Source organism: Neomonachus schauinslandi, chromosome 10 (genome assembly GCF_002201575.2).
Source record: "Neomonachus schauinslandi chromosome 10, ASM220157v2, whole genome shotgun sequence".
Classification (NCBI taxonomy): domain Eukaryota; kingdom Metazoa; phylum Chordata; class Mammalia; order Carnivora; family Phocidae; genus Neomonachus; species Neomonachus schauinslandi.
The window spans coordinates 136,831,430-136,844,881 of NC_058412.1; the positions used below are offsets into that span (position 1 = coordinate 136,831,430).

The following is a 13,452-nucleotide window of genomic DNA, read 5'->3' on the forward strand; positions in this document are numbered from 1 at the left end:
CCCGACCCCTGGGCTGGGCCACGTCCCCCAGTCTCTTCTTTTGGCAACAGGTCTGTTTGTAATTCAGGTATCCACCACCAAGTTTTCCCATGGAGCAGGGCACCGCCATCGGAACCATACCATCCAAGGGGGGGGCATGGTATCCCCAAAGAGGGCACCAGCATGCCCCTCAGTGCCCACCTGCCCCGTCTGACCACACCGCATCCTCTCCTGCCTCCCACATTGCCCTGCTGTTCACTCAGCCACGTCTACACAGACAAAACCCTGCCGGTTCTTCAAACCCTGCCCCGACCCTGAGCACCATTCTGTTTGCCCACCATCCTCTGCCCAGCTGGACTAGCCCCTACCACTCAGGATGCGGTCCACAGCCCTGATGGCCACCAGCAGCGTCTGCGCCTGACCCAGGGAGGCCTCAGTGCTGTCCAGCAGCCGGCCGGCCTTGGCGAGAGCTCTTGTGGCCTGTGGACACAGCATCGTGTCAGGCCACAGCCTGAACCGAGGATCAGGGGCGACACTGGACAGTCTGGGGCCCCGGGAGAGGGGCCTCTGGGGGTTGCAGTCTACTGAAGGGGAAGGGTCCCAGGGGAAGGGGCTTTTGAGGGGAGGAGCATCCCAGGGAGCTTTGGGGAGGGGCCTCCCGGGCAGACATCCCCAGGGTCCTGCCTGGCTGTCCAGCCTCTGTGCGTCCTGTCTGAGGCTTGAGCTCTGCTGTTCCAGGGTCTCCAGCTGCTGCACCGTCTCGTGGCGGAGGCCCAAAGGGCTCTGGAGCTGCCTCTGGGGAGGACAGAAGGTGAGAGCCCGCAACCCGAGAGAGCAGTGTGGGGGGGGCCAGGCTGAGAGGTACCTGCAGGTCGGCGATGGAGGCGTTCAGCCTGTGCAGCCGGGCCCAGGCCACGGAGCTGGCGTTGATGCTGCGCAGCTGCTCCCGGATGGCGGGGAGGAGGGCGCCAGCCCGCTCCAGGTCGTCCAGGAGCAGGACCACACAGTGGTCACACACTGCGGGCAGCACAGGGGGTCAGTGCAGGGCTGGGGAAGGACTCACAGGGTCAGCGCGGTGGGGATGGGTCGGCCAAGGGTCATGGAGTTGGCACGGGAATATTGAGCCAGGCTGGAGGTGACAAGGTTAGTGGGAGTCAGAGGTAAGCATGGCCTTTGCAGGATCAATTGAAAGGTCAGCATGAGATCAAGAAGTCAGTAGGGAATGGGGCAGGTGCCAGGAGGTCAGTAGTTAAGCTCGGGGTGGGTCCGGGGGCGGTAGGGGTCAGCTGGGGAGTTCTGGACTTGGGAATTGGAAGGCGGGAGTGAGGTCAGCGTGGAGCCCAGGGGTCCCTGGGAAACATGAGAGGGAGCTGAGGTCGCAGGGTGTCTCTGGAAGTGGAGATTAACAGAGGGGTCACCAGGTCATGAGGGCTGGGACTCACATGCCCCCAAGTGCACCCAGAAGGAGCAGGCCTAGGGCACAGCGACGCACCTTCACAGTGGACGTCATGGCCCCCGGACCCGCCAGGCACCAGCACCTCGTGCTGTTGGCTGCAGGCGTCACAGCGCTCCCCACTGAGCCCGGAGGGGCAGGTGCAGTGGCCCGTGTGCACATCGCAGTGGCCCCCCTGGCACTGGCAGCCTAGGTGGGGGGAGGGGAGGGGCGGGGTGAGCGGCTGGCAGGGGTCCCAGGGCGCCGGCCACCCCACAGCCCCCACCATCCGTACTCACGCCGGCAGCCCCGCTCAGGCAGCCCCCAGTGGCCAGGGGCACACTCGCGGCACTGGGGCCCTCCGGCCCCCGGCCGGCAGGGGCACTGCCCAGTCTGGGGGTGGCACTCGGAGCCCTCCGCGGCTGGGCCACAGGCGCATGGGCGGCAGCCCCCACAGTCCTGGAAGCCGAAGTATCCTTCCTGCGGCACAGACTGCGGTCAGGCTCCGCCCCCCCCGCCCGCACGCCCCGCCCCTGCCCGGAGGCCCCACCCCCTGCTGCAGGCCCCGCCCTACCAGGAAGCCGCACCTGACAACGGTCACAGCGTAGCCCAGTCACTCCTGCCTTGCACAAGCAGTGCCCACTATGGGGGTCGCAGGTCTCTGTCCCGCATGCGGAGCAGTCACACCCTGCAGAAGGGGTGCTGTGACAGTGGCCCTGACGCCCCTCCCCTTCCTGAGCTCCCGCCCAACGCAGACCTCCTCCGCCCCATGTCCTTCGCTCTCCCTTCGCTCTCCCGGGGGCATCGCCCGCCCGCCCGGCCCCCACGCCCGCCCCTCCGCACGAGCTCCCGCCCGCCGCTCCCCGCCTACGGGTGCAGTTGCCCGGCACCAGGGCGTTGCCGTAGAAGCCGGGGGCGCAGCTCTCACAGCGGGGCCCGGCGGTGTGGCGCAGGCAGCTGCGGCAGGCGCCGGTCAGGGGGTCACAGTCGCTGAAGAGCAGGTTGGGGTCGCCGTTGCCGCTGCAGTCGCACGGCTGGCAGGAGCTGCCCAGCACCAGCGGGTTCCCGAAGAAGCCGGGCGCGCACCTGCGGCGGGGCGCGAGGGCGCGGTCAACGGCCTGGGTCCCTCGGCCCGCGCGCCCACCTTCCCGCATGTGCACCTGCAAACTCGCGCACCCGCCCGCCTATCAGCACGCCTGCCCTCCTGCCCGGCCGCCCTGCCTGCAACCCCACTGCCTGCCGGGCCTCCTGCGCCCCCCCGCCCCCCCCCCACCCCCGCCGCGCCCCCTGCTCACCGCTCGCAGGAGGCGCCCGCGTAGCCGGGTTTGCAGAGACACTGTGTGCGGGCTCCTCGCAGGACGCAGCCCACCGCAAAGCTGCAGACACGGAGGGGCTTCTCTGACAGCTGCACGCCACCCGCGGTCCCCACCTGGCCAGCCCACCCCAGCTGCTCTGGCCTCCAGAGGGCAGTGCTGGCCCAACCGGGTAGGAGATGATGACCTTCCCTACCGGGGCTGTAAGGGCATCTGACCTTGGGGGGGCTGGCCCAGCTTACTTGTTGGAAGGCACTGCGAGGGGGCAGGGGCAGCTGACACAGGGGGCCATCGGGTCCTCAGACCCACTGCGCACGAAGCCAGCCCGGCAGTGCTCACAGTGGTCACCTTCAGTGTTGTGCTGGCAGCCCTGGGGCAGAAGGGACGAGTCAGCACTGATGGTGGAGGCTCTGTTTCCCATTAGCTCTCACCCCAACCGTGCCAGGGACTCTATGCCCAAGGCCAGCCAGTGCCCCACCCAGGACACCGACCTTCCCCCCGGACCCCAGCATATCCGTACTACTGGCCCAAAGGCCCCTGGTCTTCCCTGTGTTCCCTAGTCTTGTCTGGGATGTCTGCCCTGCTCACCATGCAGACGCCCGAGCCAGGGAGGCAGCGGTCTGAGTGGCCATGGCACTGACAGGGGACACAGCGACCCAAGAAGAGACCTTTGATGTCCCGGTAGTAGCCAGGGGCACATTCCTGGGGCAGAGGCACCCGTCGTCAGGAAGGAAGCAAGGCCAGCCCGAGGTGCCGGTGAAGGACCATGCTCTCAGACCCTCAGAGGTGCTGGCCCTGACCGGCTAGACACACAAAGTCAGAGTCCCCAAAGCCATGCAGATGCCCTGGCTCAGGTGACAGCCCCCCCCATGTGGGCCAGGGTCGCCTCTTTGTCCCCCAGACACCTCTTCTGAACGGGTGGGCGTTCAGTCACAAAACCCCTCAGATGAACAAGCAAGTGCACGAATGTGAGACCCGGAGGGAAGGCAGGGTGTGGGTAGGCGGCTGATGCCTGGCTGGACTGGGCGGTGAAGGAACACAGAGCAGCTGGGTGCACGGGGGGCCAGGCAGGGACACAGGTGACAGTGCAGGGGCAGACAGATAAGCCAGCGGGCTGGCCTGGCCCGTGGCGGGCAGGCAGGGCTGCGGGGAGGACGGTGCCCAGCGGGTGAGGGAGGAACCGGAGAGACAGAGCGGGGGGTGCCCACCCCCACCACCTCACCTGGCACGAATCTCCACGGTAGTTGGCCGGGCACATACACAGCTCCACGTTGCTGGCCGGAGGCCCCCCGCCCACCTCACCGGCCACCTCCAGCACCACGCTGCGCAGGGAGACGGCCGAGGAGGTCTGGGAGAACAGGGCGCGGATGTGCAGCCGCTCCAGACTCGCCAGCACCATCATGAGCTCCTCGCGGGACACGGCGTTGTGCGTCTCCGTGTGCCGGAAGGTCCCCTGCGGGCCGCGGGGGTGCTCAGGGTGGGGGCGGGGTGCCTCGGGGGCTAGAACAGCCCACCGCCCGCGGGGAGTCCCACGCCTGGGCCCCTCCCTCACACCCGGCACAAAACCAACTCCAGACGCATTAGGAATTCAAACACACAAAGAAAATGCTTTAAGCTTTTGGAACAAAGCACAGGTGTGTACTTTCTAATCTCGGAGAGACAAATACTTCCTTCAATAAAACAAAAACACCAACCGCATGTGAAAAATTGATAAATTTGAGTAAACACCTGAATTGCTGTTCATCAAAAGACACTTTAGGGAAAGACCAAGATTACGAGCTGGGAGAAGAACCGCGGCTCCCAAGGCGGACACGGGGAGGCGGCAGGAACTACACACAACTTCTCTAAAAAGGTAAGGAAAGGCCACAAGCGAGCGGAAAGCACAACGGGCAAAAGACAGCTCACGGAGGGAACTGCAGGGCCGTGAGCACCCAAGCAGCTGCTCACGCGTCCAGGGTCAGGGCTCCGCGGGCCAGCACGTGGCCGGGAGCGCTCCTAGGCCCCATTTTCCGTCCTAGAGGGCAGGCACGGCAGCCTTCGGCCCCTTTGGCCTCCCTGGGCTGTGCCGGACTCCCAGAGGGACCCGGGTGCCCAGGCCAGCTCCGCTCACCTCCACCAGCTGCAGTCGTCCATGGTGAACGTGGCCGGGCGCCGGGTACATTGGCTCCAGGAACGTGATGCTCATCTGGTTGCCCTGGGGAGGTGTGTGGGGAGATGAGGGCTGGCAGCCGGGCTGCCCGCCGTCCTGCCTGGCTGCGCCCACCTGCCCACCCAACCACATCCACGCCGTCGGCCACCTGCAGCACCACATCCGGCCTGCTTTCTGTGGGGATGAACACGTCTCCACGCTGGGCCTCCGAGTGAAGTTCGTAGCGGAGGGTCCCACCATAGGATGACACCTGGCGGCAGGGCAGAAGGTTGTGACCCTGATCATGGGCCCAGAGTCGACAGCAATGGTCTTGGGCATCCCTGGGCTGGGGGCCGGGCTAGGCCTGGGCACCCTCACAGAGTCCCCATCCCTCCCTGGACACGGGCAGCCTCGTTGTCGTCTTCCCTCCACCTCCAGGGGAGCCTGGACACCTTCACAGTGCCCGCCCAGGGCCCGCCTGGCCGGCTCACCCTGTCCCCCAGGTAGGAGGGTGGGGCCTGCCAGTACAGCTCAGGGAAGGCCTCGAAGCCGCGCCGCAGGTCCGCGTAGAGCAGTTCTGCCTCTGCCCGCAGCTCGTGAGGAACCACCTGCCGGTCGCTGCTCAGCAGCGTCCAGCCCTCCATGTCCACGTGCTGCAGGCACACGGGAGGAGCACCGACGTGAACGCCCAGGGCACGCTGACGGGGTAACGTGTCCCCTCCCTGAGGGGGCGCTACCCTCGGTCTGGGTCCCACTGCCCGCATACCTCACGGCGGGCGTGGGCCGAGCCCCTGCAGCGCTCGGTGGCCCCGAAGCAGAAGCAGCGGGTGCAGCCCTTTGGGTTGGTGGCTTCAAGGGAGAAGGTCCCAAGGCGGCACTGGTCACACCGAGGGCCCTGCACGTTCTCCTGGGGGCGGGAGGGTAGGACGGGTCAGTTGGCCGTGCGCTGCAGAGCCCGACCCACCCTGGCTCGTTGTCACCCCCTCCCCATGGGCTGACTCTCCCCAAAGCGTCCAGGAAGCCCCAGGGGTCCCCAGAGGCTTCCGGCGGCTGAGGCGGCGTGGAGGTGGGGGGCCCGCTGACCTCTCACCTTGCAGTGGCACTGGCCTGTGAGGGGGTCACACATGCTGGGCATGGAGCCCGCCTCATGGCAGTCGCAGGGGCGGCAGCTGGGGTAGCCATGGAAGCCAGGGGCGCAGGCGTCACAGCGGCGCCCGGTCACATTGGCTCTGCACCTGCCGGAGGGAGGTCAGTGGCTGCCGGGCCTCCCCTCCACCCCGGCCCCTCAATTCGAACTGAGACTGCAGGGCACCCCCCCCGAGGCAGTGGGTCCCCAAGGCGTACCCCTCCCCCAGCCCCCACCCCCCGAACTGGACAGAGTGCTCTCGGTGGCCATGGCGCCCCTGACCCAGGACCAGCCCAGGGCCACGGGGACAGCCCCGCTGCCCAGCTCACTTGCACTGGCCACTGTCCACATCACAGGTGGGGTCGGTGAGCTCCTGGACACCAGGCCCCGAGCAGTTACACTCCTCACAGCCCACCAGGGGGTGGCAGCCGAAGCTCTGGGGCTGGCAGACCACGCAGTCTGGAGGGATGGTGCGTGGCGGGCAGACACATCGGCCCGTGAGCTCGTCACACAGACGGCCTCGGCACTCGCAGGCTGCGGGGAGCGTGCACGGAGGGGGATGAAGCCCTGTGCCCCATCAGAGGCCCTGGCTGCAGCCCGGGGGACGCACCCGCCCCCACCCCGGCGCAGTTTCACCCAGCTCCGGGCCCCAAGCCTCAGGCAGCTCCTCTGATGTGGGCTCAGTTGCCCAGAAATGCCGTCCGGTCCCTGGCGTGTGACGCCCTGCAAGGCCTGGGCCACCAGCTGCCCGAGGGCCTGCAGACGGGCCGGCAGGGTGGGTGTGCCAAGCCCTGGAACTTCCTCCTGGCCGCAGGAGCCATGCTTCCTGCCGCCGGGAAGCCCCCTGGGGATCAGGTACCACCCCCTGGCTGGCGCTCCCGTGGGCTCAAGTACTCACGCCTGCAGCTGGGGAAGCCCCAGTAGCCCGTGGCACAGCGGGAGCACACACGGCCGATGACGTGGGCCCGGCAGGGACACTGGCCCCCAAAGGGCTCACACGCAGGGCCTGTGGCACCCATTTCGTGACAGCCGCAAGGCTGAGCCCCGTTGTTATAGAAGAGAGAGAGAGAAGAGGCAGCACCACGACAGAAGGAGGACGAGCTGGTGGGGCTGTGGTGAGAAGCAGCTGGTGAGCCCACCCCCCGGCCCTGCCCCAGACCGCCCCTGCCCCGGGGACCCCCCCTCGGCCGGCCCCGCCCCCCGCCCCAGGGACCCCCCTCGGCCTGCCCCGCCCCCGGCCCACCTGATGTGGTACCCATGGCTGGCACACTGGCTGATGAAGTCATAGGATTTGTCCAGGGGCTCCTCTCGGAGATAGCTGGAGCTGTAGACCTCCTCAGGGACCACCAACACGTACTCCTAGGGGATCAGGGCCTGGTGACCTTCCCGTGGGCCCCGGAGAAGACCTGGGCTAGGGAAGTATACCAGAGCCTGCCAGCCAAAGCACATCGCCAGGGGTCTCTGTGACTGGCCAGGGTCCAGCTGGGCAGCCAAGACAGTAGTGCGCACGTCACACCCCAGCCTGGGCCCCAGCAAGGCTGGCAGGTGCTGGGCCCCCACTGGGCCACTCAGAAGGAGGTCGGCTTCTGTGGCCTAATGGAAGCTTGGGGGCTGTGAGGAGTGCCCGGCCTCCTGGCGCCCCCTCCCATCCTGGCCTGCCAGACATATCTCTGCCCTCCCTCTCCATCTGTCCAGGCCTCCTCCTCCAGGAAGGCCACCCTGACCAGCAGGGCCCCAGGGGACTGGTGGACCACATCTCGGCTCTTAGGTACTCGCCCCACACCACAGCCTCACAGCTTGGCCTGGAGGCCCCTGAAGGCTGCTCCCCGGCACCTGGCATGGGGCTGGGCCCAGCCAGATGGGGGACGCACCCGGGCTGGGTGGCCGATGGCGTGACAGCTGGGAGGATGGCTGGTCCCTGAACAGGGTCAGGACGTCCCCACCCAGAGAGGCTAGCCCCACGTCAGGCCCCGAGAGTTCCACGTGCAGACATGGCAGCCTTGGACTCACCAACCAGAGCCACCGGCCCTCAGGCACCCTCATGGTCACGGTGAGCTCGCTGTCAGTCACGTCCAGGACGGCCTGGCCCTCACACACAACCAGGGTACGGCAGCCGTAGGCGTGCGGGCAGAAGCTGGCATTGGCATGGCCTGGGGGGAAGGAAAGGCAGGTCAGTGTGTCCCCCCACACCCACGGGCCAGCCCAGGGCCACTCCTGGAGTCAGCGGGGAGGAAGAGCTACCACGGGACAGTGCCCCGCCCGCCCAGGAGCGTGCATCTGTGACCCGCCCGAGGACGCCTGGCAGGGCCCACTCACGTGACACGAGTCAGGGGTGGCCACGCACAAAGGCCACTGGGTGCAGATCCCTGAGCTTGGCCCCACGGAAACAAAACACACACACACGTAGGAACACAAGTACCATCACCGTGTGTCCCACGGCGAACCCTCAGTTACCCGCGTATGTGACGGGGTGAACCTTGACTCCTAAAACGGAGTCGGGAGCGGAATCTGGGGCTGCCATCTGCGCTGGGCCCGGGGCACCCCGTTCGAGAACCGACGGCAGGACGGATCTGTCCACGGATTGTGACGACCACCACACGGTGCGGCTGTGTGAGGAGTCCGCCCCCACGGCCCCCCACGGCCACTCACCCTGCCAGACTCGGCCCCCGCTGATGAGGACCTCCACGGGGAAGGTGGGGTGGTCGGGCTGGTAGCCGTGCAGCACGAAGGCGTAGCGGCCCAGGGCGGGCACCTGGGTGGTGAAGACCACGGTGCCCTGCGGGGAGCGAGGGGCTCTGGTGAGCAGGCGCAGGGGTGGGGACCCGGCGAGGGGCAGGGCCTGGAGTCCTGCCCCTGTCCCCCCTGGCCCGGGCCCTCACCTGGGGGTGGCGCAGCAGCGTGAGCTCCACATCGGGGTCCACGGCAGTGGGGGGCCGAGGCTGGGGCCCCGACGGGGGTGCGCCGGGTGTGAGGTCCTGCGAGTGGACCAGCGGGAGGCCAGAGGGCAGTGGCAGCACCTGGCAGTCCCTGAGGATGATGGGCTGGGGCGGCTTCGGGAAGCGAGAGAGCAGGCAGGTGGCACTGGGGACGAGCGTGGAGGTGAGGCCCTGCAACCTGGCCGGCGTGCCCCTCCGGCTGCCCGGGCCCCTCCCGCCCGCACCTGCTGGGGCTGAAGGCACCGTGACTGCTGACACAGCGGACCCGGGGCTCCACGAACTCCATGCTGAATGTCTCCATGGGCACCAGGGTGACGCTGTGCTGCAGACAGACGACCAGGCGTGGACGTGGAAACGCAGGCCGGGCCCCTCCCACGCCCCTACATCCGACCTGCGTCCCCCTCTTTGCACCAAGTCCCTGCCTCCTCGGGCTGCTCGAGCCCCAGCCCTCAGGTGCAGTTTCTGGGCCAGGAGCACGTCTCAGCTCTCCTCACCGCCACCCACCCTGTCGCTCCAACTCTACACGTCGGCCACCAGCCTCCCCTCCAGCTCCAGGGAGCCGGCACAGACAGGCACTGGGCGAGCACGGGCTCGTGCGCGGGCTCTCTGCCCCGTGCCGTCCAGCACAATGTAGGTGCATGCGAGGCAGATACGGCAAGACCCAAGGCATCAGAACTGTCTGGAAACGCCCCACGGGGAAGACCGGAACGCCGCGTGGCCGACCTGGCGTCAGCACAAGACGCAGCACGGAAGCCTGGCCTGTGGGACGGGCTGGTGAAGCGGCTGTCAGAGCTGGGAGGCGGCCACCGGGGACCGCGGGGTGTCTGGGGGCGGGCGCGTGGCTTCCTGGCCTGGGTGCTGGGGGCGGGGGCACGCCGGGCATGCCCGTGACGTGGTTCTGTGGACACCTTACAACAAGCCAGTTGCCCGCCACAGGGCTGAGGGGAGGACGGGCCGCATGTGCCCGACGCCACTAAGTCGGGCGGAAGCGACGGGGTCTGCGCTCTAGCACCGCGGGTGGGACGCACGGGCTCCCACGAGCCTGAGCGGCGGGCGGCCGCGGGCGGCTCCTTCCGTCTGCAAGTCTCTCGTCAACACCGATGCGTTTACAAAAACAGGTGCATCGGTGATGCATCTGTTAAAGGCTCGAGGGAGGCAGACGTCACTCGCTCGGTCCCGTAGCGAGTGGACACCTCCTGTGGGCTCTGGGCGTCAGACGGGTCTGCAGGGGCCCGCCTCACTGGACGCAGCCCTCAGAGCGCTGACAAGGGTCTAGCAGCAGGCTAACCACGACGCCGACGACCCCGCCGAACAACCCCTTCCTCCCACCGGGGTGTTCTCGGCAGTTACACCACGAAGCGGCCCCTTGTGAACATGGTTTCCTTCTGCCCCAGCTCCGATCCATCACACGCCCTCCTCCCCGTGTGGAGAGCGGAATGCTCTCCAAATAAGTCCGTATTTTGTGCCCGCTGGAAAAAATACCCCACCCTGCAGGTGAGGAAGATTCCGGAAGAAACGTGGGTGGGCGCCCAGTAACAGTGCTGCTGCTGACGGCCCCTTGGGCTCGCCACGCTTCCACCACGCTGCTTAATGTTGTCTGAAGGGCCTGACGCCACAGGGGAGTCCCGGGGGCCTGCGCTGCAGAGGGCTCAGGGCCTTACCAGGAAGAAGCGCGCCTGCTCGGCCGTGAGCCGGACGCTGGCCTCCGTGTCCAGGTGGAAGGCAGCCAGGTGGTGCTGGGTGTCCAGGGCAGCGCCCCGGCAGGTGCTGCGGGATGGGGGAAGGGCAGTCAGCGGGGAGGGGGCGGGGCAGCCCTGTGGCCCGCGCCCTCCCACACAGCTCCCCCGCCTTGAGTCCTCAGCCCTCCCCGCACACCTGTAAGGGCAGGGGTAGAGAGTGAGTGCCCCCTGCTGGGGGGCCCGCTGGGGGGTGTGCACGGCCACGCCCACCTCCTGCTGGGTGTCCTCACTGGCGTACTCCACCACCAGTGCGTAGTGGCCCGGCCGGGGCACTGCCACCTGAAGCTGAACGTCCACCTGGGGGGCGGGGGGAACGTGACCAGAGGCCCCAGCCCAGGCCCCCACGTCCTCCCTGGACACTGCTGGACACGGCCCTTACCACCCTCTGTTCCCACAGCCTGCCCCCCGGTGCCAGAGTCTGTGCCCCCGCTGTCCTTGCTGCCCGGGGCACCCCTCCAGGACACCCCCACGGCCCCCTGGCCTTCCAGCCTCTGCTCACTCCGAGCCTCCCCCGCCTCGCCAAGGCCTGCTGCCCAGAGGCCTAGCTTGGGTCCTCGGAGCGAACCGGGGGGCAGGGGTCACTGACACCCCATCTACGAGTGAGGCCCCAGGTCAAACCTGTGTCCTGTCCTGGCAGCGTGGACCCCACCCCGTCCCTGTCCTCCAGGCCAAGGACATGCCTGCCCCAGGTCCTGGCCCTCCTTGCCCCTCCACGAGGTCCCAGGGACACGCACGTCACTGCCCACGCAGGCGGCCAGAGGCGGGTGTGAGGGGCTGAGCCGCTCCGTGGGGCAAGGCCGGGGTAGGCTGTTGTCATGGCGACACAGGGCCTCGGGTCCAGCAGCTGAGGGGAAGCCATCCAGGGGCAGGTGGGTGTAGAGGAGGCAGCTGGAGTGCGGGAGGGGCGACACGACTGTGGTCAGCAGGGACGAGTGGCCCGCGGCCCAGGGAGGGTCAGGCCCCCCACCCTGCCGGGCTGGCCCTCACGTCTCCCCGGAGCGCTGGGCGGCAGGCCGGAACGTGCAGGCCTCGGTCACCCGCAGCTGCAGGAGCGCAGCCTCGTAGTAAGTGCTGGGTAGCAGAACCACGTAGTCCTGGCGGGCAGGGGGAGAGGTCGGTACGCTGGCCCTCTCCCCGGGCCCGCTTCCAGCCCGCTCAGCCCCCGCCTCACCAGGAGCACCCCTTCGGCCTCCACGAGCAGGGCCCAGGTGCCAGGGTTCAGCACAAAGGGCCCCCCGAGGCCCCTCTGGGGCACAGTAACAAAGGCAGGCTCCGTGCTGGGCGGGAAGGCGACGGGCTGGCTCTGCTCTGTGCCTGGGGACACGGAACGGGAGACTCCTAGACTCCCCACCCACCGGCCACCCTGGGCGGCAGCTGCCCCAGGGCCAGGGTGCAGGCTGGCCCCCCACCCACTCAGGGGTCCGAGGTGGGGCTGGGGCGGGGGGAGGGGGCAGGGGCGGGTCAGGACGGGCAGTGGGGGAGCAGGGCGGCCCCCAGGCACTCACAGTTGCTGCAGGTGGCAAACCTGCCCTCTTCCTGCACAGAGACTCGCCCGCTCACACTGGTGGGCCCACGGTTGACGTAGCGGAAGACGAGCCGGAAGAGGTCGGGGGAGGTCACGTTCAGCTTTGCCACGATCCTGGGCTGGGGGGGAGGGGCATGGAGAATCAGGGTGGCCCCTCCCTGGCCATTCCCAGCCCGCCCCCCCTACCAGCCACGGGGGTGGGGGTGGGGGGCGTGAAGCCAACATCAGGGAGGGGCAGCCCCTCCCCCACCTGGATGAGTGTCATCTGCGCATAGCCCCTCCAGCTGAAGCTCTCGAACTCGAGGGGGTTGAAGCCAAAGCGCACGGTGTGGCCATCGGGCGTGGCCGCCTCCTCCAGCTCCAGCCGCAGGTCGTGCAGGTCAGGGAGGTAGTGGTCTCGCGCCGGCCTGGCCAGGGCAGGGGTGGTCAGGGGCAGCCCGCAGGGTCTCTAGCAGGTCAGCTGCCTTGCCAGCCCTCCTGCCCCCCGGCCCCGGGAGTGGGGGCACCCACTCGCTGCAGGTGAGGCCCTGGGTGTTGGGGCGGCACCGGCAGGCGCCCGTCCTCGGGTCACAGCCCTGTCCTAGCGCCCCACCGACGTCACAGCGGCAGCCTGCGGTGGGAAGGAGCAAGGTCAACGCTGGCCCCCACCCAGCCCCGCCACTCTGCCCACACCGGGCTCCGGATCCTGCTGCGGCCACCCAGGCCCCTGGGGCTCTGTCCACTCTCTGTGGAGAGCAGCAGGGGCTGAGAAGCCAACTCCTACTGACCACCAGGGGCTGCCCGGGGCCTTGGACAATCACCAGACCCCGGGACTGATCAGAGATGTCTGCAGGGGCGCAGGAAGGAGGGGAGGAAGACCAGAGCAGCCCCTCCCTCCCGTGCCCAGCATAGGCCTTCCCAGACCCAGGCGCCCGCCTCACTCGTCCCTCCCTTGCCTCGGCCTCCCCCAGGACGCGGGCTGAGGGCTGCCAGGCACTTACTGCGGCAGCCGAAGTAGTCGGCCTGGTCCAGCCCGAAGAAGCCATCCCGGCATGCTGCGCAGGTCTGGCCGCACACGTGAGGCTTACAGGAGCACTGGCCGTCGCCCTGCGGCCGAGGGGAAAGGTGAGACCGAGCTGGGGGGGGGGGGGGGGGGGGGGCCGTCTGGCCATGCCTGCCCCACAGCCCCTGGGCAGCTCGGCCCTCAGACTCACCGGCTGGCACTCGGTAAGTCCGCCCAGCGTGCCCCGGGGATCGCAGCTGCAGCCTGGCGGAGAGCAGAGCGGGCCTGGACG

The 13,452-nt window shown here is 68.4% G+C and overlaps 1 protein-coding gene across 1 annotated transcript in view; it reads right to left on the reverse strand.

Moving 5' to 3' along the window:
* Positions 1-13,452, reverse strand: part of LAMA5 (laminin subunit alpha 5) — a 48,943-nt gene that overhangs the window by 9,057 nt on the left and 26,434 nt on the right. Inside the window, exons 19-51 of the mRNA XM_044919057.1 lie at positions 13,372-13,424; positions 13,159-13,264; positions 12,689-12,788; positions 12,429-12,585; positions 12,159-12,297; positions 11,825-11,967; positions 11,641-11,747; positions 11,388-11,541; positions 10,790-10,950; positions 10,576-10,681; positions 9,139-9,236; positions 8,858-9,059; positions 8,628-8,754; positions 7,989-8,128; positions 7,222-7,337; positions 6,877-7,088; positions 6,308-6,512; positions 5,943-6,087; positions 5,619-5,759; positions 5,344-5,505; positions 5,022-5,123; positions 4,835-4,918; positions 3,947-4,177; positions 3,313-3,426; positions 2,967-3,094; positions 2,707-2,787; positions 2,283-2,497; positions 1,999-2,099; positions 1,711-1,891; positions 1,472-1,621; positions 845-996; positions 664-774; positions 348-459 (exon numbers count right to left, since the gene is read on the reverse strand). Coding sequence (XP_044774992.1) covers positions 348-459; positions 664-774; positions 845-996; positions 1,472-1,621; positions 1,711-1,891; positions 1,999-2,099; positions 2,283-2,497; positions 2,707-2,787; positions 2,967-3,094; positions 3,313-3,426; positions 3,947-4,177; positions 4,835-4,918; positions 5,022-5,123; positions 5,344-5,505; positions 5,619-5,759; positions 5,943-6,087; positions 6,308-6,512; positions 6,877-7,088; positions 7,222-7,337; positions 7,989-8,128; positions 8,628-8,754; positions 8,858-9,059; positions 9,139-9,236; positions 10,576-10,681; positions 10,790-10,950; positions 11,388-11,541; positions 11,641-11,747; positions 11,825-11,967; positions 12,159-12,297; positions 12,429-12,585; positions 12,689-12,788; positions 13,159-13,264; positions 13,372-13,424 — 4,536 coding nt within the window. The remainder of the gene's footprint in view (positions 1-347; positions 460-663; positions 775-844; positions 997-1,471; positions 1,622-1,710; positions 1,892-1,998; positions 2,100-2,282; positions 2,498-2,706; positions 2,788-2,966; positions 3,095-3,312; positions 3,427-3,946; positions 4,178-4,834; positions 4,919-5,021; positions 5,124-5,343; positions 5,506-5,618; positions 5,760-5,942; positions 6,088-6,307; positions 6,513-6,876; positions 7,089-7,221; positions 7,338-7,988; positions 8,129-8,627; positions 8,755-8,857; positions 9,060-9,138; positions 9,237-10,575; positions 10,682-10,789; positions 10,951-11,387; positions 11,542-11,640; positions 11,748-11,824; positions 11,968-12,158; positions 12,298-12,428; positions 12,586-12,688; positions 12,789-13,158; positions 13,265-13,371; positions 13,425-13,452) is intronic.